General features: G+C 36.3%; 4 protein-coding genes across 8 annotated transcripts; 2 read left to right on the top strand and 2 right to left on the bottom strand.

The window, feature by feature from the left end:
• The first annotated feature begins 485 nt into the window (after positions 1-485).
• On the top strand, positions 486-3,359 carry LOC122306108 (receptor-like protein 9DC3). Its single transcript, XM_043118508.1, has one exon. It carries the CDS (start codon positions 614-616, stop codon positions 3,149-3,151), a length of 2,538 nt encoding a protein of 845 aa, XP_042974442.1. The 5' UTR covers positions 486-613; the 3' UTR covers positions 3,152-3,359.
• A 1,537-nt stretch (positions 3,360-4,896) lies between these two features.
• LOC122306110 (eukaryotic translation initiation factor 1A-like) lies at positions 4,897-6,411 on the bottom strand. Of its 2 annotated transcripts, none has more exons than XM_043118512.1 (2): positions 6,253-6,411; positions 4,897-5,514 (listed from the first exon to the last, which is right to left on the bottom strand). In XM_043118512.1, exon 2 carries the CDS (start codon positions 5,495-5,497, stop codon positions 5,069-5,071), a length of 429 nt encoding a protein of 142 aa, XP_042974446.1. In that variant the 5' UTR covers positions 5,498-5,514; positions 6,253-6,411; the 3' UTR covers positions 4,897-5,068. The 2 variants fall into 2 exon arrangements, with proteins under 2 accessions (XP_042974446.1, XP_042974447.1); XM_043118513.1 differs by having other exon boundaries at positions 4,897-5,508; positions 6,253-6,403.
• Positions 6,412-9,261: 2,850 nt separating this feature from the next.
• On the bottom strand, positions 9,262-15,332 carry LOC122306109 (3-oxoacyl-[acyl-carrier-protein] synthase, mitochondrial). Of its 3 annotated transcripts, none has more exons than XM_043118511.1 (14): positions 14,998-15,327; positions 14,460-14,754; positions 13,735-13,842; positions 13,575-13,646; positions 13,223-13,309; positions 12,885-13,036; positions 12,462-12,542; positions 12,334-12,367; positions 12,169-12,235; positions 12,015-12,091; positions 11,089-11,149; positions 10,895-10,977; positions 10,186-10,257; positions 9,262-9,800 (listed from the first exon to the last, which is right to left on the bottom strand). In XM_043118511.1, exons 2-14 carry the CDS (start codon positions 14,679-14,681, stop codon positions 9,636-9,638), a joined length of 1,281 nt encoding a protein of 426 aa, XP_042974445.1. In that variant the 5' UTR covers positions 14,682-14,754; positions 14,998-15,327; the 3' UTR covers positions 9,262-9,635. The 3 variants fall into 3 exon arrangements, 2 of the variants coding, with proteins under 2 accessions (XP_042974445.1, XP_042974443.1); XM_043118509.1 differs by having other exon boundaries at positions 14,460-14,689; positions 14,998-15,325; XR_006241446.1 differs by lacking the exon at positions 11,089-11,149 and having other exon boundaries at positions 9,722-9,800; positions 14,460-14,689; positions 14,998-15,332.
• A 3,476-nt stretch (positions 15,333-18,808) lies between these two features.
• Positions 18,809-24,138, top strand: LOC122306107 (protein-tyrosine-phosphatase IBR5-like). 2 transcript variants are annotated; one of them, XM_043118506.1, is made up of 6 exons: positions 18,809-19,172; positions 19,329-19,604; positions 21,204-21,303; positions 22,457-22,514; positions 22,749-22,855; positions 23,590-24,138. In XM_043118506.1, exons 2-6 carry the CDS (start codon positions 19,368-19,370, stop codon positions 23,886-23,888), a joined length of 801 nt encoding a protein of 266 aa, XP_042974440.1. In that variant the 5' UTR covers positions 18,809-19,172; positions 19,329-19,367; the 3' UTR covers positions 23,889-24,138. The 2 variants fall into 2 exon arrangements, with proteins under 2 accessions (XP_042974440.1, XP_042974441.1); XM_043118507.1 differs by having other exon boundaries at positions 19,287-19,604.
• Positions 24,139-25,705: the final 1,567 nt, after the last annotated feature.

Raw genomic sequence — 25,705 nt, 5'->3', positions numbered from 1 at the left:
AAGTCAAATATATAATGTTTCCTTGACTTCCGGTTTGCATAATTATTTTTTCGACGGTACTTCAACCCCCCATAGAGGTGTGTAGCCTGAGAGAGTTTTCCGATAAAGGTCATTTAATTGGTCTTTTTTTCTTTAATTTTTTTTATATTTTTAAATATTTAAAAAAAAAACCACAACGTTATTAAAATATATTTAATTAATCACTAAGCAAAGAAGTCACCTCTCAATAGCCGAATCATTTTCCTTATTATTTAATCTCGCAAGAATAGAAAAATTAGAAAAAAAAAATTGTTTTTCAAGCAAACAAGTTTGAATTAAAGGGCTCTCAATTATTTTAAAAAGCATTGCAGTTGTAATAAACAAAGCCATACACTATCTTGACATTCACGGCCACGTTGGCAGCATGTGGGATAATTAGACGCGTTAGTGAAGCAATTTTCCTATATTTTCTACAATAATTGAAAGGATCATGGTAGTCGTCATTCACGTACTTCTTGGGCAAAAGACAATTCTTTGTCTTCTTCTTCTTCTTCTTCTTGTTATGGATCTATAAAGTGAAGCCCCTCGCTCTTTCCTCTATCTACAAACATAGTGCAAGACATTCTAAAAAGTTATGGATATCTATTCGTATCATGAGTTGATCATATTCATGCGATTGCTTTTCCCTTTGATCGCATGCCTCCTTCTCTTACTCCCTCGCTCTTTGTCTTCTAATTATCTGCCTTCGCTTTGCCATCAAGAAGAGAGGAGAGCTCTGATGCAATTCAAGGATAGCTTTATCATAAAAAACAACTCTTTCTGCGAATACACTGAGGAGAACCATCCTGAGGTTGCATCATGGAGAATGGATGGAAATAATACCAATTGTTGTGTATGGGATGGGGTTGAATGCAACCAAGACACGGGTCATGTCATCGCCCTCAACCTTTTGAGGAGTTGTCTCTATGGTTCTATCACCTCCAACAGTAGTCTCTTCCGCCTTCTTCATCTTCAAGACCTTACTCTTGTTTTCAATGACTTCAATCACTCCCAAATTCCATCTGAGATTGGTAATCTTTCAAGCCTAACATATCTTGACCTCTTCAACTCCAACTTTTCAGGACAAATCCCCTCTGAGATTCAATACCTATCCAAGTTATCTTCTCTTTCGCTGGGTTCCTTAGATGGTTATAATTATTTATATACCAAAAGTCTGACAAGTTTAGTGCAAAATTTAACCAACCTTGAAGAGCTTGCATTGAGTAATATCAACATATCTTCCACTATACCTGAAAGCCTGGCAAATTTATCTTCTTTAAAATTTCTATTTTTGGATAGCTGCGGACTGTACGGGCAATTCCCAACAAGAATTTTTCAGCTACCACACCTACAGGACCTAGATGTTCGATACAATAAAAATCTCACTGGTCATTTGCCCGAATTTCACACAAACTCTCCTCTCGTGCATTTATATCTTGGCAGCACAAATTTCTCTGGTGATCTACCTGCTTCAATTGGAAACCTTAATTCCTTAACTTTCTTCGATATTTCCAATTGTAATTTTTCTGGAGCCATCCCAAATTCTTTGAGTAACCTTACCCAACTCACTTTGCTAGACCTTTCACAAAACTCATTCAACGATTTGTCGTGGTTCACCAGACCTAGTTCAAACGCCATTCTTCCACAGTTTGAAATGTTAGGATTGGATCATCTCAACTTAACAAAGTTTCCAGATGTATTACGAAACCAAAGTAAATTGGAGTATCTATTGCTGCGAGGCAACAATCTTCAAGGCTTGATACCCAAATGGATGCATAATGTAAGTAAAGATTCTCTTCAATTGCTCTACCTTTCTAACAACTTTCTCACTAGCTTTGAAAATTTTCCAGCAATTATCCCATGGCCAAATCTAAAAGATTTACTCCTTGACAATAACATGATGAATGGATCGCTCCCAATTCCACCACCATCCCTACAGGTTTATGTCGTCAGCAATAATTTATTCACCGGAAGGATTTCACCATTTTTTTGCAATATGAGTTCACCTAGAGAGCTTGATTTGTCCTATAACCATTTGAGTGGCATGATTCATCCATGTTTTGGCAACTTGAATCAAACATCTTTGTCAATCCTAGCACTACGATGCAACAACTTAGGTGGCACCATCCCAAAAACATGGGCAAAAGGATGCCTCCTAAGGATGCTGGACTTGAGTCAAAACCAGTTACAGGGTCATTTGCCAAGATCTTTGGCCAACTGTACTGAGCTTGAGTATCTTCATGTTGGCCACAATCAAATCAATGATACATATCCCTCTTGGTTGGGAACTCTTCAACAGTTAAAGATTCTTGTTTTCCATTCTAATGGCTTCCATGGTGCAATATGGAGTCCGGAAACAAATTACTCATTTCCCAACTTGCATATCATTGACCTCTCTCACAACCATTTGTCTGGGAATCTGCCTACAGGATACTTCACACAATGGGATGCCATGAAATCCAATGGTGTAAAGAATTTACATTACCTGGGGGACTGGGTCAACTATTCAATTACAATGGCAATCAAAGGTGTGGAGTTGGAATATAAGAAGATCCATGATGACCTCAAAGTCATAGATTTCTCATGCAACAGGTTCGAAGGAGAAATTCCAGAACAAGTGGGGAATCTAAAAGGACTTCACGTGTTGAACCTCTCAAATAATGCTTTCACTGGTCATATTCCATCATCCTTTGGGAACTTGATAGAGCTAGAATCATTAGACCTTTCTCAAAACAAGTTGTTTGGAGAGATACCTCCTGAATTAGTCCAACTCCATTTCCTTTCAATGTTTAATGTGTCACATAATGGCCTCACTGGACATATACCACAGGGGCAACAGTTTGGAACATTTGAAAATACTTCATTTGAAGATAATCGAGGACTATGTGGAAGGCCATTGTCCAAAATCTGTGGAGATTCCAATGTTTCACCGCCAACCTTTGAAGAGAATCAGGGCCCAAGATTTGTATTTGAATTTGGTTGGAAAGTAGTTGCGATGGGATATGGATGTGGATTCGTATTTGGAGTTGTTATCGGGCACATTGTGACAACTAGAAAGCCAGATTTGGTTATCAAGATTTTTGGCAAGAAGCAACGCCAAACTCGAATAAGCCGAGTAAATCGTAGGAAGTAGTCAAGTAATATGTTGTCTTTTATTTTTTTAAGCGTCATTTGTATTTCTAGTATTATTGTATCTTAATGAATGGAATTAGCAGTCGATCTACACAAAGGTCAACTACTGGATGAGCAATTGCTTGATAAATGAGGATTGTACACACTTATAAAATGTGTGAATGTAGTTAGCAATATGCAGAGTTATTCTTTGGTGAAAGTTTTCAAAATCATGATGGTGAATGCAATCATTTCAGTTAGCAAGTAGCTTGATAGATGAGGATTGCACACGCCTATAAATCATTTCAGGCAGCATTGTACACGCCCAGGGAATCCACTCTGGCATCAACGTGAAACTTATCTATCTACTCGTGCCTAAAGAAGAAAGAAACAACCCAAGTGTATGATAGAAGGTCTAAACGGAAAAGAGAAGAATCAAATATTGCTCTGTTTTTCATTGATGCTTAGTACACAGAGTGACTACATTTTATAGGCGTATAGCCATAACAGAATGTACCCAAATATATGCCAGCTCATCTTTTCTGTTAGGTATCTCTCTTTGATTCTTCCGGAATGTGCCGTAGGTCTTCTAGGCTCTTCTTTGAGTAGAGCTCGTGCATAGCAGTAGCAGATGGCGCATAACAGTGCCTATGATTTCCTATTAGTGCAGTTTTGATCATATTTCTAATGGGAATGTTGATCTTGAGGAGATAAAAAAGGGTAGCCTTTTAAGTTCATTAATCAAATCCAAATGCATCCACCACATATATAATCTACTCAACCAAATTTACGGAAGGTTTGTTCTTAAGATCTCTATAATGCAACCTTCAAGTGTAATTTTGTATTGCATAACTGCAACAACAGCAGTGCCAATCTCTGTACTCGTGATCATAAGAACAGAGACATCTCAGGAGCAGGAATGAAGGATAACATACCATTACCAAACAATTCAAACGACGGTATCAGGAGACTACCAGAATCCAAGTCATTCTTCCATATTTGAGTGAGAACAGCCCATGTATTCCGAAAAGTATTTAGAATGCAACAATTTAGATATAGCATATTCGGGGTCCTTCCCGAACAAAAAGAACATTTTAGGTACAGAATAGCTTTTCACACGAACTTACTCTGATTGCAATTCAATGAATAAAACACACTGTATGGAAAAAGGAACAGTTTTCTTAATTTGTTGGTGGGAACATCTAAGGCAATCATATATATATTGACCCACTGCATGCTAGTAAAATCATTCCCTTTTACAAACATGCATATCACCAGCAGGGCTACATAAACACGCCAAGCTTCATGGCTCTTCATCTCATTATTTTGTTTCTCAAGAAGCATCTCGGGTTCAAGAAGTCAAATAAACTGCCTGTGTCGGATGCCAGGGGGGGGTGGGGATGGTAGGGGGGTGGTGGAGAGGTGTTATCCCGGTGGCCTTTGTGGCTATCAACTCCCCAACCACCAAAATAGCTTATGTCGGATCAACTATAGCCAACGGAGTTTTCTTTTAGAGAGAGCAGTTGTCAGCAACTAGAGCAGAACAACTCAACATATCTGCCTGATGAACCCTGAGAATAAAAATGCACGTTCAAAATCCCAAGTTGCTAACTCTAAAAAAATATTTTTTTTTTGATAAGTTGCTAACTCTAAAAAAATATTAACCAAAAGAATCGCATAAGGGCCATACAGAACCAGCATCATTATCATTCAGAAGAACTCAAACCAAAAAGGAGCATCAACGCCAACATAGCAGTACATCAGAAGAGGACAACATAACAGCCATTCATTAGTAATAACAGGTGTTACATGGAATGCAACCGATTCATCACCTGAAAATCCAAACTTACATAGTGCATTTCATAGTCATGCAATACTGTCAATAACAATAACTCTCAAGAACTAAAGATAAAATCCATACAGAACTAATTCCCAAACCCTATATTTTATCGATATCTTCGTCCTCAAACTCAATATAATCATCGCCACCACCATCATCCTCATCATCAATGATGCCTTCATTGAGACGTGTATTCTCAGGAAGCTCCCCATAGGCCTTCAGGAGCCTAGCCTCATCAGGCATGTACTTGAGGATCACATCAGCCTTGTCATCCTGGTAGTCACGAAGACCCACGAGGATTATATCACCAGCTGCAATCCAGACCTTCTTGTGCATCTTGCCTCGGATATGGCAAAGACGCTTCGTGCCATCAATGCACATAGCTTCACACCGGCCATTTCCCAGCATGCGAAGCACTTGGGCATACTCCTGCCCGTCTTCCTTGAACACAAGCTCACGCTTTTCATCATCTGCTTCATTCTTTCCCCTCTTCCTGTTCTTTCCTCCCTTTCCCTTGTTCTTCGGCATGGCTGCTGACTCTGTAGCTGCAACCAGAGCAGAATTTGTAATGCAAACTGGCTAAATACGACCAATCACATATTCATGAATATTTATCTTTTTGACATATTCATTGATTAAGATTTATCTTTCCCACATTAAATAATAAAATAGACATACATTAGCACAAATCAGATGTACAAAAGTAATGAAAACACGAATTTATCAGTGAAAAATCAGAATCAGTAAGAACCCACCCAAAAAGATTCCTTCAATAGAAAATGTAAAGTAAAAATTTTATACAAAGTGGCTCCTGTGTTCTTCGACCCAAAAAAAAAAAAAGATACTCGAACAAATCAAAAATATTTATTTTTCTGAAAACATGAGAACAAGAATACTATATGAAGCTCCCAAACCCAAAAAATCCAGAGCCCACAGGTACACATAGCGAAAAATCCGATAATTTAATCATAACCAACCTTAATCACATCTAACCAAAACCGTAATCCAAATAATAATAATTAATAACAGCGCGTCCGAAAAATCAGACAACCGAACAACCTAGCTTCATCTAACAACATCAGTACAAACTAATAAACAGAACCAGCAATAAATACTAAATAACACCGAAAAAAGAACAAAAACAAAGAATCACCCGAAATTTCAACAAAAATCATTCACGCAGGCTACGCAAGAACTAACCCTAGAATTTTAGAATTTAAGAGTTATAGAAAATAAAAATAAAATAGAAAAATACCAATAATTGAGGAGGAAAAAGAGCTTACCTTTGTATGAGGAATATGCTTCGAGATTATTAGGGAAGTTGATTGAAATCAATCTGAATTCTGAATGCGCTGTGCTCCAGAGTCGGTTTAGACCCTAGCTTTTTTGTACCACAAAGGTCAAGTCAGTCGGTTGGGCCATGCCGCGATAGATAAGCCCTAATCGGAACAAAGATTTGAGGCTTTTTTGCCCAAAACAAGATCGGGCCTTGAGCCTCAAAGATTGGATTATTCGTCTTGACAGTTGAAACTGGCCCGTTTGATTGTTTTTAGCCCATACGGTTGCATGCCGGCTGGCGGCTGTGCCGAGGAAAGTCCATCTAATCTTATGTGATCAAAAGAAGGAAAAAAACAGATAAAACTTCAACATGAGCTTAAGCCTCAATGCGAAATCATTAATAAAACTACAGAATTCATTTTACCAATTAAAAATATAATCTTGACCTACTGGCAGCATTTATTTTCCCTAAAATTACTTAATCCTTTAGGGCATAAACCATACAGTATATATTATATATTTATATACGGGAGATATGCTTTTCACGATCCTTTTAGCTATCATTTTTTGTCATCATCTTTTTTTTTTTTTTTTTTATTGACACTAGGTGTTCAGGAATAACGTCCCGACTAATCCTAAGAGTGCACAAGCTCTTGACAAAGAGTCTTCCACAAGTGCACCTCGGATAATTTCTTCAATCATTCAATAAAAAATGATGAAAAAAATGACGAATAACATTATATATATATGAGATAAAAAAAATATATATATTATTAAATGGTAAATAATTCATATATGAATGGATGAAGACTACCTTGACACTCTTTCATTATGGTCACTTTCTTCAAACATCTAGCCTTTTGATAAAAGCAACTCATTCACCAAGCTGTTGAAGTTGATGGATGAAGAACCTTGATGATCAGAATCAGTGGACGCCTCGGCCAATTTTTTCCACTCCATTGCCTTTTTCTTCATTTCCTGACTCTTGTCACCCTCCATCAACTCTCTCACAAGCTTCTCCAATGCCTCTCTCTTGATAATATCATTGTCCAGCTCCATGCCAATGCCCCATTCATCACAAGTTTATATATGTATATATATATACATATATATGCCAAAAAAGCATCCGTGCTCCTGCACAAATGCTTTCAATGAATTCCAGCCGTAGTGTGTTCCAGCTGAGTGTTGGTTCAGCTCTTCTTGTAGGCACCAACCAGCTATTAGGCCTCTTTCTTTTGTTTCTGCCAAGAGCTCGGGTTGCAAATTTGCTATATGACACTCTTTTAAATTAATCGTTTATTCACCAAAAAGTAAATTAGGCCTAATTATCGAAAAGAACACCCCCAAGCAACCTCAGTCAACTGCTCTGATGTCATAACAGTTACGCTGCCAAATTAACTGCCTCTTTGAAGACAACATCGTTTGGATCTGTGGTTCGAATAGTGGCTGGAAAATCCCTTAGTCGAATGTCTCTCATACCCAGAATCCAGTCTATAATTGTGTCCAGATACTCATTTGTGAGATAGCTCTCATCTGCAACAAAGAAAATAATGTTTTTAGCTCTAGAACTTGACATACTATCAATTTTCGTAATAACTAATGCAAGAAATATTTCAGTAGATTGCGGCGGTTTTTGTAAGAACTTGACATACTGTCTTCTTCGCTGCCAATTCTCTCGCTGCTCAAATTAATTCTGCAATTTGATCATGAAATAGAGATAGCATTCATGTAAGATTAAGATTTTTTAGGATGAAAAAGAGGGACGATCTAGAATATTTTCTATTAAAAAAGTCTAGATTCAGTCCATTTCACGGACGAATCCACGAACTCAAGCTTGCATGCCAACTCAAAAATTAAACATGGTGTTTCAAAGAATAAGTGGGAGAGGAATTCGAGGAACGCGGGGAGAGATAAACTAAAATAAAACAGTTCATTCCATTATTTTTTAAATAGTGCAATTTAAATTCGTACAAGACCCTTCTCCTTCGAGCTCCATCTCCTCCCCTATCTACTCCCCCATCTCCCTCCATCCCTAATCCTAATTTCCCTCCTCCCCCCTTCAAAAACAACGAACAATTCTACAAGTGAATGATAGTTTCTTTCTTTTAAATCGATGACTGATGTCGAGATACACTCCCTTTTAAATCATTTATCCAAACATATCCTTTTCATTTTTCACGTAGTGAATGTGAAACTCTCCAAATGGGCATTCTATGAGAAAGAAAAAATGGAAAGAAATAGACTGAATGTATAAAATCTATTTAAAGAAAAAGGCAAAAAAATAAATGTGTATAGACTGAAAAATGGGTATAGGACTGACTCTAGACTTGATCAATATTGCGGGATGAGCATTATATTTTGGCCCGTTGAAGAAAAAGGAGTCTACTTTTTATTTTTCTTTCCATTTCCATATTTTGTTTCCACAAAATGGGCTGATTTTAAAATTTTTTTACTATGAGGTCTGTAACTTATACTTTAAAGCATGCAGTTCATAATTGATTAAAGCAGCCGACCTTCAGATCTTGATTGGGAAAGAAGGATCTAACGCTTTGGTTGGAAGTTGTCCAACTTTCAGGATTTGGAACAAAAATGAAAAACACCAACAAAGGAACAGAGAAACCACTTAAATGAGAAACCACGAACACTGTATCTAATTTTGCACACTGCAATCACTAAAGGAGGATACAGGTTTCTCCAGTTAGTTCTTCTGAGTACAGGACATCTTCTTTCTTCCGTTCTTCTTCGTGTTTTTATTCTCTCTTCTTTTTTTAATAAAACAGGTGCTGACACATCAGATTTCGTGTGCAAGGTCGTGCGCCAACTCGCCTGTACGTAGAAGAATTGTTCTCTATTTCAAGTGAGGTTAAGCATTGGGCCATTTGGTCGTACTCAATAATTACTGCATGAGTTATTTTGTATGTTTCTCTTTTTTTACTCTAAACCCTAAATTTCGAATATAATAAAATCCAATATATACTCTCTTAATTACAGAAAGACAGCCATCTTCCATGACATATGGAAAATTTTCTGAAGGTCACATTGATAATTGGTCGGCTTTGGATCCCCTACTTCTCAGGGAACTAAAAAAAACATGTTTATTAAGGTCCCCCCTCCCTCTCTCTAGTCTCTAATGGTGTATCTCAAAATGCAAGAATTAATACTTCTCTCTGCAAACCCATCCAGGCAATACAACCAAGCTTGCCCAATCGGCATTACAAAATCACTACATGTTCCTAAATGTGAACCGAATAGAACAGAATAACTATAACAAGTCAAGGGAGACACAAAAATCTTACTAACAAAGAAAACCTCTGCCATGATAACCCTTGGGTAATTTCTGAAAGTCATGGATGTATTTGGAGAAAGACGCCCCTGATTTGAAGTTGTTCTATGTTGCGGAAGTGAACAGAAGAGATGCATTTGTTCCTCCAAAGCCAAAAGAGTTTGACAATGCTGCTCTAATTGGCATTTTCTTTGAAGAAGTCAAAGGCATGAAAGCATCATTAAATATGGGATCTGGTTTAGTAAGATTAAGAGTTAATGGTGCCACTCCCTGCAATGGAACACACCCTTTTAGTCATGGCTGAAAACACAATTACAGCAAAAGCTGATAACCAACTTGCATCTCAAGAAAGCTCTGAGTTAAATATTTCTAAGTTGCTGTTTTGAGTAAATCCCCACAATTCTTTTTCTTTTATTCAAGTATTATATCTTCTGTGAGAATTTGACCCCCCACGAAATTCGAATTGCTTCATTGGGGGAAAAAAATTGTCTTGATTCATTCTGAATTCATGTTCAAGCAAGGAACCTTATCATGGCCTAGTCATCATCAGTTTTGAAGAAAGCCCAATACAATCAATGAGGCACACATATTATAGTCCTAGATATAGAATTCCCACTTCAGTTATACAGGAAGCAATAAAACTGCAATTACTCACATGGTGTATGGCTAAAACTGCAAAAATTGCTTCAACAGCTCCAGCTGCTCCGAGGAGATGACCTATGGCACCCTGAAATTAAAAGTCACAGACAGTCAGCCACCATAAAAAAAAGCCACAGTCAGTAAGATAAGTTAGATAACCAATTAATAATAGACGAACATATTATGCATAGATACACAAAGCACCATAATGAACGGAAAAAATATTCACTCATTTCAGGATAATTTAGAAGTAAAGATGTCGATATCAATAGAAGGAAAGATGTCAGAGGCTAACAAGTTCCAAACTTGGCAAAAGAAGTATATCTAGCAAAGAAAGGTTCCACGCAGAAAATCTTCACAAGCTTAAACACGAAATCTTCCATGAAAGTGAGAAACTATTAGAAAGGCCATTCCTTGATGGATGGCAAGCAGAAACTCATGTAGCACAGAAGGTTTCCTACTTCTATAATCGTCTCCTGACTCCAGAGTATGTCATTTCCTCTGTGGACACAGATGGCAGGATAAATCTCGTCTAGCAAAGGCCGACAAACCTACTGAACACATAAGTAATCTGACAGGATGATTGGATGTCACTTGTGGGTTATGAAGTATAATTGTTCCCATAACATTCAGTAATGTAAGCTGAAGCTTCATACGCTGTGTAAGAATATGTTACTTCATCTTCGGAAAATATCAATCTGGTTGGTTTGAAGTATCTAATTTACCTTTGTGGAGGATATGGCCAAATGACCTGATGCTGCACGTTCTGAGAATATGGTCTTGATAGCATTGGCTTCAACCGCATCACCTGAATAAGAGATTTTCAGTGAATGGGCCACATATGCATCAGTTTGAGCCAATATTTCACACAGGTTCACAGGGTAGAATGTAGGCAATGGTTAAGGTCCAAATTATTTACCTAAAGGTGTAGATGTAGCATGGGCATTTACATAATCAACCTGATTAGGATGAAGACCGGACTGCAAGTGATCAAAAAGCAAGAACATCATAACAAACAGCAATGATTTTTTTTTCCTTTTTTTTTTTTTTTTTTTTTTAATCAGTAACAAACAGAAATGATCTTTTATTGCATGCTTACATAAATTGTTTTTTGATAATTAATAAGAGAAATTTTATTCCAAGTAAATAGGCATAGCCCAAGTACATAGGATGTATAAAAATAAGAAATACCTACTTACAAGCTAGAACAGAAAATAATTAAAACAAAACATTACAATTATTCCCATCCCTTAAAAGATTCTTCAACCAAAGTTTAAAGTACTAAGGAAGAACGCTCTAAGTTCCCCCATAGAATGTTCACAATTCTCAAAGCACCTCCCATTCCTTTCTAACCATAAACACCAAAGTAAGCACAGAGGAATCATCTTCAACACAGCAGTGTTATTACTTTTAACTTGACAAAAAACATATTGTTGAGCACATCTACCAGATCAACCCACAAAGAACCATTTTCAAGTGTGACGCTAAGAAGACAACAAAATGAAAATAGTGAAACAACAATGAAGTTGCATGCAAAATAATTCAGCCCTGCACCATTATGACCAAACATCCACTCTGTTCAAGTGTGAAATCTATTGCACAAGATTTGGACAGTTAAAACTGTTACACAATTAATTCCTAGATTCAAATCACTGGTTCATTTGACGTGTTGCTGTCATGAAGAGCGAAACAGACAATGCTTTTACTAGGTACATCATTTTTCATCCACTGATATCACTTGCACAACTGCTAATGACAGAATACTCATATAAAAGAATGTCATATACATGTTAATTGTTAATGTAGGATAGATAAACCATTAGAAGGAATTAATTATCTTGATACCTGTCTTAAGGCACGATTCATGGCTAGAATGGCACCTCTTCCATCAGTATGCGGTTGTGTTATGTGATATGCATCGCCTAAACATCATTTTCTTCAGAAACCAACGAAGTATTAACATAATATATTTGCAAGTTATCGTGTTCATGTAAATGACCTGACATCCCATAGCCACGAAGCTCTGCATAAATTTTTGCTCCTCGCTTTTTTGCATGCTCAAGTTCCTACATTAAGGAAAAACAGAGAGGGTAGTATCAATCAATAAAGATAGAAACAAAAAGGGGAAAGGGAAATGAGACGGAAAGTAGATGTTTCAACTCACTTCCAACACCAAGACTCCTGATCCTTCACCTATCCTGGGATCAATATAACAGCTAAAAGCTAAATGAAACAAAAATAAAACAATAAAAGCACATATTTGAACATCAGGTCTGCTTAGTAACTGCTTACACAAACCCATCTCGACCACAATCAAAAGGTCGTGAAGCTTCCTGTGGGGCAGAATTGTACTTTGTAGTCAACGCCCTTGACCTGGAATTGAAAAGAAAAGTTAAAATAAAACGGTATTACTTAAATGCAAAAAATAAAAGAATACTGAATAAACAGTCCTTGCTAGGCTAGAATAAAGCCGTTCCTCATTTTCTTTTCATATAAATTCATGGGGCTCAAATGTCAAGTAAAGAAAAAAAAAAAAGGTAGAGGGTTTATCTCCTGTCTTCATCTGCAGCCTGATTATTCTAACAAAACCACAACCATGGAAGAACTTTCCAAGGTGTGTAGGTTTAGGAAGACATAATATTTAATGTAGGAATTTATTATATTGAATATAACTTCTTGATTACCGAAAAAAAAAATATTTAATGTAGGAATCACCTGCAAAATCCCGCTATTGATAAAGCATCAATGCTAGACTCTGTGCCTCCAGCCAACATAACATCCGAATCTCCAAATTGAATCATCCTTGCAGCATCTCCAATAGAATGTGCCCCAGTGGCACAAGCAGTCACTGCAGCATGGTTTGGTCCCTATACTCAGAAACAAGATCATATATAATGATATCTTTTATTCAGTTGTGGAAGAACATGAATATCACTGGTTAGAGAAATTGGAGCAGAGAAGTGTAAATGGACCAACAAAACAAGAGTACGCCATGTTTATCGATATCCGTGGGATGAAAAAATATATCTCTGTTATCAAAGTTGTCTGCACACCTGGAATCCATATTTCATGCTCACATGACCTGATGCCATGTTGATCAATATTCGTGGGATGAAAAATGGACTAAGTCGACGAAGGCGCTGCATTAACAGGAAAAAAACAAAAAACAAAAACAAAAAGTACATGCAAGGTTAGATTTTTCCAGAGTCCTTAGGCTACTTCCAGCCTAGAGTTGAGAACATCAGGAGAAACTAATGCTGACAAACATTATCCAATGGCTGTTAAATTTTTATTTTTTTTTATAAGAGATAAATATTATTGAAATGAATGAGAAAAATGAGGGGTGCAACACAAGTACTTCCCAGGCGGTTGTTAAATATCACCAAAGTGTAGTAAGAAACAAACCTTTTCACAAATCATTTGTGCTGCATCCAATACATCACTGATGCTTCCAGTTCCCCCACCAATGGAGACTCCCTGGTGTTCTTCAAGTTAAAAAAAAGGGCATATCATCAAAGAAAGAAGAAAAACTGTCATGTTTTATGTGCATATGAAGAGTACTTACCGTTCTTTCCTTTTGTTCCTGCTCAGAGGGTACCCATTTTGCATCTTTTAGGGCTTCATCAGCAGCACACAGTGCATAGCCTATAAACCTTACGATTGCTCGATGCTCCTGAGAATAATTGTCATGATCATACAAAAGGTCTCTAAGATGGAATAGATTAGAAACTCAAACATGAATAGGTAAACAATAAGGGACAAGTAATTAGTTGTCATTTTTTATGACCAAACCAAAGGCATTCACCATCAGTGTGACTCAAAGCAGATCATTTCAAAGTAATAGAACGGGGAAGAGTTTAGCCAGCCACCAGCCAAAAGTAAAGAAATGCCCCTTTCCCAACAACCCACCCAAGATTTGATTGCAAAAAACTCTACTTTAGGCAAAAGCACAAGAAACGATGCATCCTCCCGGAGATTTCAATGTGATCCCTCATATGTCACCCTCAAAAGTTAATTGAGAATAGAGAAAAGTTTTCACTTTGAATTTAGCACCACCAATATCACACCGTTTTCTTTTCATGCCTACCATAAATTGAAGAAATTTAGATTCCAAAAGATCATATGAACTCCCTAATTTCCGCACCCCCTTGATGAGTTAAGCAAGCACTACAAGCTTTAAACAAAAAAAAAAGAACGCCACATCGAAAAAATTCCCCTGGCGAAAAAGTAACATAAAGCAAATACTGCACAACAAGAACAAGGCAATATAAATTACAGGATAATATTTACCTTAGGATTAAGCCACAAATCCTCAATGAATTCACCCGGGTTGCTTCCACAAGGCACGATTGCGGCAACTTTCGATGTCAGCTGATCAAATGTATGCAGCTGGGTCTCCCTATCAAATGAATTCATCTTGATGTCTTCAGGTGTTATTGCCCTTATTCCACAACCCCCCTCTACCAGATTCTTCCACGTAGTTTCCACTCCACATCCAAGCGGAGTCACCATGCCTAAACCTGAAGAAGCCAGGTCTCAAGGCTATTAAATTTTGATTTTAATCTTATAAAAAAATGGAAAACACCTGCGAATGCAATAAGCACCAAAAATTAACACTGGAGTGCAATAAGTAGTTAAAAATTAACTGCAGAAATTAAAACATACAAACCAAAAACAAAGATAGAATCTTAAAGGCTGCAATGCAGATATGTCGCTGAAGTGTATGATAATATCTATGCATGTGCAGAATATACTTATAAATAAAGAGATAGACAAATTACAAGCTTCAGTATTTAGCGTGTGCGAGAGAGAGGGGGGGGGGGGTTACCAGTAACAACCACTCTCCGAGAATGAATAATAGGAGGGGAATCGAAAGCTCCGAGACCACCGGAAGAAGAAGAAGAAGAAGAAGAAGAAGAAGAAGAAAAGCGCCGAATGAAGTGGAAACGAGAGGTAATGAGAAGTTTATGCCAAGGAGAAGAAGGGCCAGCCATGGTTTCCGAAGACCTTTCGATATCAGTCCGAACTGATGAGACCGAAACCTTCTGTTTCACAAGCACCGAGTCACTGACTTCAGAGAGAGAGAGAGACAGAGAGACAGAGACAAGGACAGAAACTGCGAAACTGCTGCGGCTTTGGATTGTCCTCTTCTCTATATGATGGAGAAAAATTAAGAGCATCTGCGAGACTGCGTCTACCTCCAAACCGTCGTCGTTTTAATCTTTCCCAAAGTCGACGAAAAGGCCTTTACCATGCCTGCGATGATATTCATTGTCGAACTTTGTTATTCACAGTTTCAACACTAAACATTACACATTTTTTTAAAAAAATTTCATAAGTCTCACTTACTTCACGCCATACTTTTTTTTGTATCTTTATTTTTTCAGAAGTTTTAAAATTTTTTTGGTTTTATTCTTTTTAAAATAATTAAATTATTATATTCATCATTCATATACTATACATTTAATTAGAGAAAAAAATTAACAAAAAATAGTGGTGTGTGATATATAAGATTTATGAATAGAATTTTTCTTCATTATCACTTAATACAATAACTGTTACAAAAGCATTCAGTGCTCGTTTGGACCATAATGTTTATGAGTGCTATGCACAGTCGTGAAGAGTACAAGTGTTGCGCAATTATTTTTTTAAAAAAGTAGAGTCTATTATTAAAAAATTAATTTTTTACGCAAACCCTATATTTACTTATTTTTTTAAAAAGAATTGTACAGCATTTACATATTTTATAACTACAAATATCATTTCTCTTTTAATTCAATGTTGACAAGTTCTTCAACTTTGAATCTACACTACTACACATGTACAATAAAAGGAAGAATATTAATCCAACATGTATATCATAAATGATACTATGTGTTAATGTCGTGTTTCATGCGCCTTTGGGCTGGGTTGCTCAACAGTCTGGACCTTTGTTCAGTCTGTGTCCTGCAATGGGGAAAAGGGTGGCCTTGTGGTCGCCCGAGAAACCTCTAATGCCATAGTCAATCCTTTTCATTCTCCCAATGCGTTAAGAAAAATATAGAAAGAAAATACCAGTTCAAGTCGAATCCCTACCTTGTAACCTCGTAATTCCGAATTCCCTTTATACTCAGCAACTCAAGTCAGAAGGTCATATCTTGCGTTTTGGGAAAGATAGAGGCCTCTCCCGGAATCTTTATCGCCATGCTTTCTTTAATACGACGTGGTCTTCTAGTGTTAATCATTTAATGTGGCGTGGTTGTTAGGTATATTCATTTAATGTGGCATGGGCCTCTAACGTTGCTGCTTAGTTCTATCTCTTTTTCTTTGCGTGTTTCTCTTCCTTTCCTCCGACCATGGTTTCTCATGCCATTTCTGCAACGTCCTATTTCAACGCAGGTGGTTGCGTCTGACCCGAGCTATTGGAAGGTCCTCATGGGCTTGGACTGGCATGCCTAAGGGCTCATGGGGCAAAGTAAGGTGATGAGCCTAAGGCTGTCAGCATGGGCATTAGGCCTAACAGAAATTCTTCCTAACACTATGTATGCATAAAGTATATACTCCTTAAGATTGACTATTTAGATTATTTTAGCATTAATATCAAATTATTAAGAATTATCAAATAATTAGATATATTCTTCCACGAGGTAGGTCATTAATTATCAATATAATATAGACTATATATATGGACTAACACTCAAATTTTTAAATATAATTTTATGCCAAATTGATGGTTAATTAGTTTTAGAGTAATGATATATATACAATTATTTTATAGTCGATTATACAACCATGTTTTATAATAAAGATACTTTTATAAAATGATATTACTTTTGATAGAGATATTGCAATCATATTGATATATGAAAAATATTAAAAGATTTTAAAATATTACAAATTTAACATTAATTAGAAAAAAATATTTAAAAAAATAAAAAAAATGAGAAAGAAAATATATTTTAATGATATAGAGAAACAATAGATATATTGATATATAGTGTATTGTAAAAATCGTTAACTACAATTAAAAAAAAAAAAAGAGTTTTAATTGGTTATTTTAGTTGAAAATTTAGATAAGCTATTAGGAATGCTCAATTGTATAAAGATAATCTGTCCAACCCACCCTACTGAAAAGATACTTATAAGGTCCCCTTGAACCTTCTATAAATTTTCTTTGAGAAAGACACTACTTCAGCATGCATAACTTACTCTAATTTGAAATTTTACTTTTTTTGCCAAGAGCTAACCCAGTTCTCCTGGATTCGAACTCCACCCCTTTATCCCAAAAAAAAAAAAAAAGTTTTGCATCTTTTATTTTTTATTGTGCTCCTTAAAAATGGATTTTCATTAGTTATTATTCAAAATTTATTGTTTAGAGTGAGAGAGTAGATTGCTACAGTTTTTGTAATATTTAATATTAATTGAAAAACTCAAAAAAATTATGAAATTTAGGTATAAATTTCAATTAAAAAAATATTGAAATTCAAATCCACATTGAAAGTTCCATGTTTGCCAATTGCAGATATGGCTTTTAGGCGTTGTTTGAATAGTGAATTGAGATGAGATGAGTTGAGATAAAAATTAAAAATTAAGTAAAATATTTATTTTTAATATTATTATTATTTTGAGATTTGAAAAAGATGAATTGTTTATTATATTTTGTGTAGAAATTTTAAAAAATTGTAATAATAAAATGAGATGAGATGAAATATTTTTTATATTCAAACAGAGGCAGGTTTGGGGGTAGAGATGAGAATTTTGAATTTGAGATGAAAGTTTAAAATATTATTTTTTAGTATTATTATTGTTATAGGATTTGAAAAATTTGAATTGTCTATTATATTTTATGTGAAAATTTAAGAAAATTATAATAATGAGATGAAAATTTTGAATTTGAGATGAGAATTTTGAGTTACCAAACCTATACTTAAACTTTATACATAATACTACAAGAGTCTACAACACAACAAGTTTTTTTTTTTTTTTTTTACAAATAAAGGCCATAATCTTTTAACTATCATAACATTAATATCTAAATTTTAAAAAACTAGTAATTGATATCTTTATTATTAATCTATTAATCTACTGCTACAAAATTATTATAAAATTGTCATATGGCATCATTATGTCACATATTAAGGTTTTTATCGACTGATGTGACATCAGTCAGCCAATTGATGTTAATTTTCTAGCGGAAGATCAATGTATTTAATTACAAGCTTTTTAAGATTAAGAAATTAATACGGTAAAAATTAAAATTTATCTAAAATATAATAAAAATGATAATGGTAATCGTACGTACATCGTATAATTACTTTTAAAAATATAAATAAATATGATATTTATATAAAAAAATTAATATTTTAATAATAAATTCTATGTATTTTTAAAACATTTACACGATACTTAAATATTTTATAATTATACTTAAAATTACTCACAGTATAAAACCATGTATTAATTAAGAAATTAACCCATTTACTTTCCAACAAACGGTAATTTACTTTCTATGTTTTCTAAGTTTTTTGAATATCCACATGCACTATTGTGACTGGATATGACTGGAGGTCATAGGATGGTATTACGGTGTGGCACTCAATGATTGGCTAATTATGGGGTGTATAGACATAAAAGGGTACTTGCAAGTAGCAACCAGCAAGCCCTATGCGATCAACGACATGACAAGGAAACCTGCGCTGTTCATTATCACAGTAACCATCAAAAGAATCCAACGAAGGAAACCCATCTTTTAAGTTTCTGACAGCAAATATAGCTCAGTTGGGCTCTGATCCATCTGATGAATATTATATCTGTGCTCCTACTCTGTAGCTTTTTGTAAATCTCGTCTTCCAACCGAAGAAAGAAAAATAAATACTTGCTCGATCTCTTAGCTCGTAAGTTCCACCTCAATCCCCCACCCAAAAAATAGACAAATCCAAGTGCAGAATCTGATCGGAGAAGGAGAACAAGAAGCAGCTACGCATTTCTGGACCTCTATTTGAGCCTCTCCGTTTGCAAACTTAGGCAAGCATCAATAAATGAAACCCTATCCAATTTTTTACGCACTTTATCCTGTTCCTTATTGGTTTATTCCTTGTTATCTGTTATTTGATCTCGGTGTATTCGTTGTTTTCTTAGAAGCGTTTCCTTCATCTTGGTGTTTCTCGTTTTGTGATTTAGAAGCTTTTCCCTCAATCAAATTTTGCTTTTTGTGGGGCTATGAGGAAGAGGGAGAGAGAGAACCCTTGTGGGGTTTGTGGCCATTATCATAAATATGAAGAAGGAGAGGTCTGTGGGGTTTGTGGCCACCGGATTCCGGCTACCTCAGAGAAAACTTCGGTTCAAGTTAGCGCCTTTCCATCAGAGATCTTGCCCGAGTTTCTGTATTTGGGTAGCTATGACAACGCCTCGAGGTCGGAACTTCTTAAGACTCAGGGAATCTCTCGTGTTCTCAATGTAAGTTATTGGTATTCGAAAATTGTCAATCATGATTATGATGTTTTTGTTGCTTTGTATGCTAATAATAGTAGTCTATTGATTGTTGTAGGAAATTTATCACTTTGATTGGATTTGTGATTTGGGATTGAATTTGGTTCTGGTAGTCTTCACGCCTACATTAGGAAGCTGCTTTGTAATTTAATTGAATATGTTCTCTGCAATTTGTTTATTATGTTTAATGACTTTCATAATGTGGGGCTCCAAGCAAGATTGTGCACTAACTTCATAAATACTGCTGGAAATTACCTATGATGGAATGGATTTAGCCTTGACATTGACTGTAGTGTGGTTTTGTGCACTTTGTAGTGCCTTGGATGATTGTGTAGGGGAGAGGTCCAATGTTTCTGTGGTCCATTGGTGTTATGATTTCCGTTTCCATCCAGATTTGTGGGATAGAGATATGTGGAGTTGTAGAGGGATGGATGGGTTTGATCAACATCATTCTGGAGTGACAGATGATATTGAGAAATGCTGTTGAGAGTATTGCATGATCACACATAGTTAATGAAGATAAATAAACGTTTCTGAGAGAGCTACAAAGTATCCATGCATTGTAATACTGAAAGTTTGTCGATGAGAAATTATATGTCCATTGTACAGAGATAGCTGAGCTTATGTTAGATGAACACGTGATATAAAAATAAGTAAAGAACAGCACCAATTTAGAACAAGACTGGAGAAGCAACTGCGATGGTATCATTGGTATGGGAGCTACAGGTACTGCGAGACCACTAAATGAAGCTAAATGAGGTTGTCCTAAACTACATTTACTACAAATCCGGCATTTCTTAGAACCAAATGTCACATGATCATTTATTATTCAAACTCAAGAGGTTGGAATAAGTAGGTCCTTAGATATTTTCACAACAGATAGTTATTTCGTATTTGAGAAGAATTAATGGTATGATTAATAGGTTGCATGGCATATTACTTCTGTCGAGTTGTCTCATAACAGACTCTTAGAGAAGGTTGGATTTAGATTTTTTATTTTTATTTTTATTTTTATTTTTATTTTTTTTTTATTTTAACTTTTGCTTGGATGTTTTAAAAAAAAAAAAAAAAAAAATCTAAACTGAATTTGTCTCTTGTAGGAATTTTGGCTAGGTTGGGTAATGCCTAGGAGGGTAATAATAATCCTTTCTAGGTAGACCTCCTTGCTACCCGGAAAGGATTATATGATATTATACAGATTGTAGCCATGTGGGAGATGACTCCCATTTGTCTACTATGTATCTGGAGGAAAAGGAGCAGTGGAAACTCTGAAGATTGTGAGCTAACATTAGATGAACTCAACTTTCTTCTATGAAACTTTGTTCCTTTGGGCTTTCCTTATAGATTTAAATGGACTAACCCTCGACTTGTATTGGTTTCAAATTCTAACTAGGCATTTCTCTTGTGTATGACCATGTACTTGAGCTATGCCTACCATTATTATCAGAAAAATTTGCAATTACTTGTATAAGAAAATATCTCGTTCTGCTTTGTTCCCCTAATAGAGTAATCTAGGTGATCTTGTATAATAAAAGGCTGAGATTCTTATTTTCTGTATGTATGCAGACGGTACCTGCCTGTCAAAACCTCTACAAGAATTCGTTCACCTATCACTGCCTCCAGGACGACAAGACTTTGCCTTTCGATAATGCAATTCAATTTTTAGGTGTGTTTTGCTTTCTAGTTCATGATGACTTTATATTTGTTTGTTCACTTGCTGTTTTTAGACGGTTGTCTGTTATTGTGCTGTCGTTAGAGCTTTTTCCACTGGTAGTTGTTTTATTTATCTAGTTTTTTGGCAAGTAAGAATTTTGTACCGTATAGTAGTGCACCCAAGGAAATATACTAGAGAAAACACCTAATTAGGGGAGAGGAGAAAGAGGAATGCTTTATAAGCTTCCTTTTATATTAATAATTAAGAATAAATAGCAGGTTGTACCTATCAAACAATGATGAATGGCAGGTTGTAGCTTAATTTCAGAGGCCTTGCTTTGCTCAGATATGCCTAATGAGTGCTTTTAAATGATGTGCACTTGTTTAAATGTTTTTAGATTTGGTACCATAAATACATTGGCAGTTGCCATTTGCTTTGCTTGTTTTCTATGCATCTTCCAGAATTTAGGTTTAATTTATCCCTGAAGAATAGGGAAAAAGATCCTCATATCTTGTTCAATCTTGAGAGCATTCCCCTCTGTTCTTGGAACCTGATGCCAAAATGAATTGATGAAGCTAGTCGATCAAAAAAATTGATGAAGCCATTATCAATTCCATTGTAATCCTGGATGTCACATTCAAGGCATTGTTGATTCCGACCTTCAAATCACTATCATTGATTTTCTTCTTATTTGGGCTACTATATGCATTTTGGGGGTTTAGGTACACACTTTGACGAGTTCTCTTCTCACCATCAAGTGGGTCATCTCGTCCATGTTATATCTCCTGATGATTTATTTCCTCCATTGGAGCCATTTGTACTTAGATTGATAAGAGAGAAAAGCCCTTCAATTCTTATACCTCTTAGATTGATAAAAATGAGATTACAGTTCTAAAATGTTCTTGATAGCACAGAGCTGTATTGAAAGACACTGAGTTGTCTACATTGATTTTTTTTCTTGAAAGTAAAGAGATTATGTCGAGTTGTCTATTATGATTAACCTGTGGAGTTTACATAAGCAAATTAGGCAAGCTTAAATTAATGAAACTAAGTGACACTGATTTACCGAAGGTTAACTGCTGTTGGATTTGTTTCAATTATACCACAAATGCCTTTGATATCCTCGGTTCAGTTGCAGTTTGAGTTCACATGGTTGATTTTGCAGAGCAATGTGAAAGGGACAAAGCTCGTGTTCTGGTGCATTGCATGTCTGGAAAAAATAGGTAGATGCATTATAATTTGGGTCTCTATCTCTCTCTATCTCTCCCCACCCAGTTGCCCAGGGCACACACAAAGGTCAAAGGCTGACATACATAAAGCACATATTGCAACACCTACCAGCCACCCATAAATGCATATAGAATGCTACAAATATGTCATCACATAGCTTCCATATGAGATGATTTAGATTTCTTGAAATACTTCTTTTTCTGGAAGTCAATTCTTTTTTCTGATAGGTCACCAGCTATTGTAATAGCCTACTTAATGAAGTCCAAAGGATGGAGACTTGCCCAAAGTTATCAGTGGGTGAAAGAGCGGAGACCATCTGTTGAATTATCTGAAGGTATGCACATTTGTTTGTGTTTTCAGGATATTCAATAAGTTGCTTATCTACATTGATTTATTTGGAAGATAATTTGTTTAATGAAATATCAAATTGGAATATTTTAGCGGTTTGCCATATTGCAACGTGGATGGGTTGAAGCCTGAGACCCAGAGTTTTAACTTCCATTTTTCTCTTTTTCCATCTTTTCTTAAGCTTCTTGTTCTCTTTCGTTCCTACATGGATTTGGATCAGCATGCAACTTGAGTACATTTTAAAAGCTTCAACTTTTAGAAGGAGAAAGGCGGATCACCGCACTTTATCCTAGAAGGGGATTTTATTGTGGTCACTAAGGTTCTCCAAAATAAAAAGGTGCTTACTGACTGGAAGATAGCCCCCATCACAGGACACGCTTTATTAAATACCATGTATTGTTAATGTTTTAGCATACAAAATTGCTGGATGGGCTGTAATATCCAATTTGGATGGTTGCATTCCGGTAAATAAGCTCCGGCATTTTCTCCCTTTAATCCAAAGTGTAAATTATCCCACTTTAGCTATGAGCATCATCTTACACTTATAAAAAAGATAAAAAATAAAAAGTTTAACTTCTCAATAATTTATGCAAGGCAGCACTTGCAGTTGTAGCTGTCCTTTTCTGATGCTGTGATGAAGTGTTCTTGAAAGTTCTCATGGGAGAATGAATGAGCTGTCTCCTGTATCTCTAACTTTCATTTCTTTGTTTCTTAATGTAGCTGTATACCAGCAACTGCAAGAGTACGAGCAGAAGATCTTTGGATCAATTGGTATTGGCAACCCAGTCCCATCAGTTTTTGCACCAACGGTTGTGCCTTCGTTTAGCTTTGGCTTCCCAAAGATTAGCGATCCGGTTCCCATTCCCTCTTTCAGCAATGTTGGTGCTACCTCCATCTTTACTCGTCCTCCTTTAGACATTCCTCCACACGAATTTACTTTTGGAGCTCGCCAGATTCAAAAGAATAATGATAGTACACTGAACCCAAACGGGAGTGATATTCAAATGGATGGTTCTTGATTTTCCTTTCTTTATCCTTTGCGAGATGAAGCCTTGGTCAGAAGTTAAATCAGCCTGCCCTGACATTTGAGTTTCTTTTTAACACGTGGATGTAAAGTGGGAGTAAAATACGCGAATGTTTTGTTTTGTAAGATGACATGTTCGCAAATTGTTGATGCCTTGTCTTCTCCAGTCTAATTTTCAAAATTGCAATGATCCGATCTCATTGCTAATACTATACAAATGATACAAGAGGGTATATCTTATCTCATATCCATGGTGCCATGTCGAATTATATTTCTTTCATTTTGCTTCTATATTTTATTTTTTTCCCTTTTGTTTTGTGCGCGTACATGTATATGCCATTATTTAAGAGTAAGCTCCACTATAATTCATCTATAGATTAGGCTGATGATCAGATGTAGTCAGGTTAGGAGTCAGAGTGAGCCGCTTGGCTGGATGCTGGTTTGGTGTTTCTTTGCCTCGCTTCTTTATTCCGAGTCCAGAAGCCACCTGCAGTCATCAGTGTGGACGGCTACATGGGTGAAGGGAACGGGTTTTCCATCCGGGAAAAGAGGCCCATTTTCACAGCCTGTATTCCAGAATGGTCTGTCCAGTTGGCTATTGAGTTCGTGGTAGGGCTTGCTGTGAAACGTGCAACAATTGCAAATGAATTATACGGAATGATCAAAAGAAAAAAATAGAAATCGATATAGAGATTTAACGTGATTCGGTAATATGCTTACATCTACAGGGAACGAGTGGCACAAATTCACTATCAGTCAATTAGAGTTACATAATATGTATTTTAACTAATTCAAGACGTATAAACGTATTTAAGAAAATTATAAAAATACTCCCCGTACCGTACTGCGGGGGCATTGCCCCTGCACCCCTAACCTATTTAGCATCCCAAACAAAGTATCAATCCAGAAAGGCAGATGTTGTTGCTCCGCTACGCTATGCTCTGCCATCTGCTTACTTTCAATGTATACGCCATATATTTCAACAATTTCCACCTTGGCGAATATCCACCCCTTAGGAGAAAAGAAAACATATCCTGAGACTCCACCTGAGACAATAGGTTAGGACGTCTCCCATCTAGCACCTGGAGACATTAATCAAGTCCAAGCAATGCTTGAACTTATCTATGGCAATAGGCTTTGTCAACTTGTCTGTTGCATTATCAGAAGTGTAAACTTTTTCAAGCAAAAGTTCACTAGAAGAAACCAATTCCTTGATCGTGTAAAACCTCACATCTATGTGCTTGGTTCTCACATGATACACCTGGTTCTTTGCCAAATAAATGGCACTCTGACTATCACAATGCAACTGAACTCCACCTTGCTGAATACCCAGCTCCTTGACCAACCCTGTAAGCCACAAAACTTCCTTGGCAGCCTCAGCCACTGCCATATACTCTTGACTCAGTAGTAGATAGTGCAACTAGAGACTGAACCATGGACCTCCAACAGCCACCCACAAGAGTGAAATCATAACCTGTGGTAGACCTCCTGTCATCCAAGTCCCCTGCGTAATCTGCATCCACATATCCCACAACTAAAGGATCACCCTGTTGTCTTCCAAACATGATACCATAGTCTGTAGTACCCCTCAAGTATCTGAAAATCCACTTGGCTGCATCCTAATGCTGTCGTCCTGGATTTGATAGAAACTTGCTCACCACACTGACAGCTTGTGCCAAATCTAGTATTGTACAAACCATAGCATACATCAAGCACCCCACTGCATTGGCATATGGAACCTTTGACATGTCTTGAACTTCATCATCTGTCTTCAGGCACTAAGCGGTAGACAATCTGAAATGATTCGCCAAA

The sequence above is a fragment of the Carya illinoinensis genome, chromosome 4 (assembly GCF_018687715.1).
Source record: "Carya illinoinensis cultivar Pawnee chromosome 4, C.illinoinensisPawnee_v1, whole genome shotgun sequence".
NCBI classification, from domain to species: Eukaryota; Viridiplantae; Streptophyta; class Magnoliopsida; order Fagales; family Juglandaceae; genus Carya; species Carya illinoinensis.
This window is presented reverse-complemented; position numbering and strand designations above follow the sequence as displayed.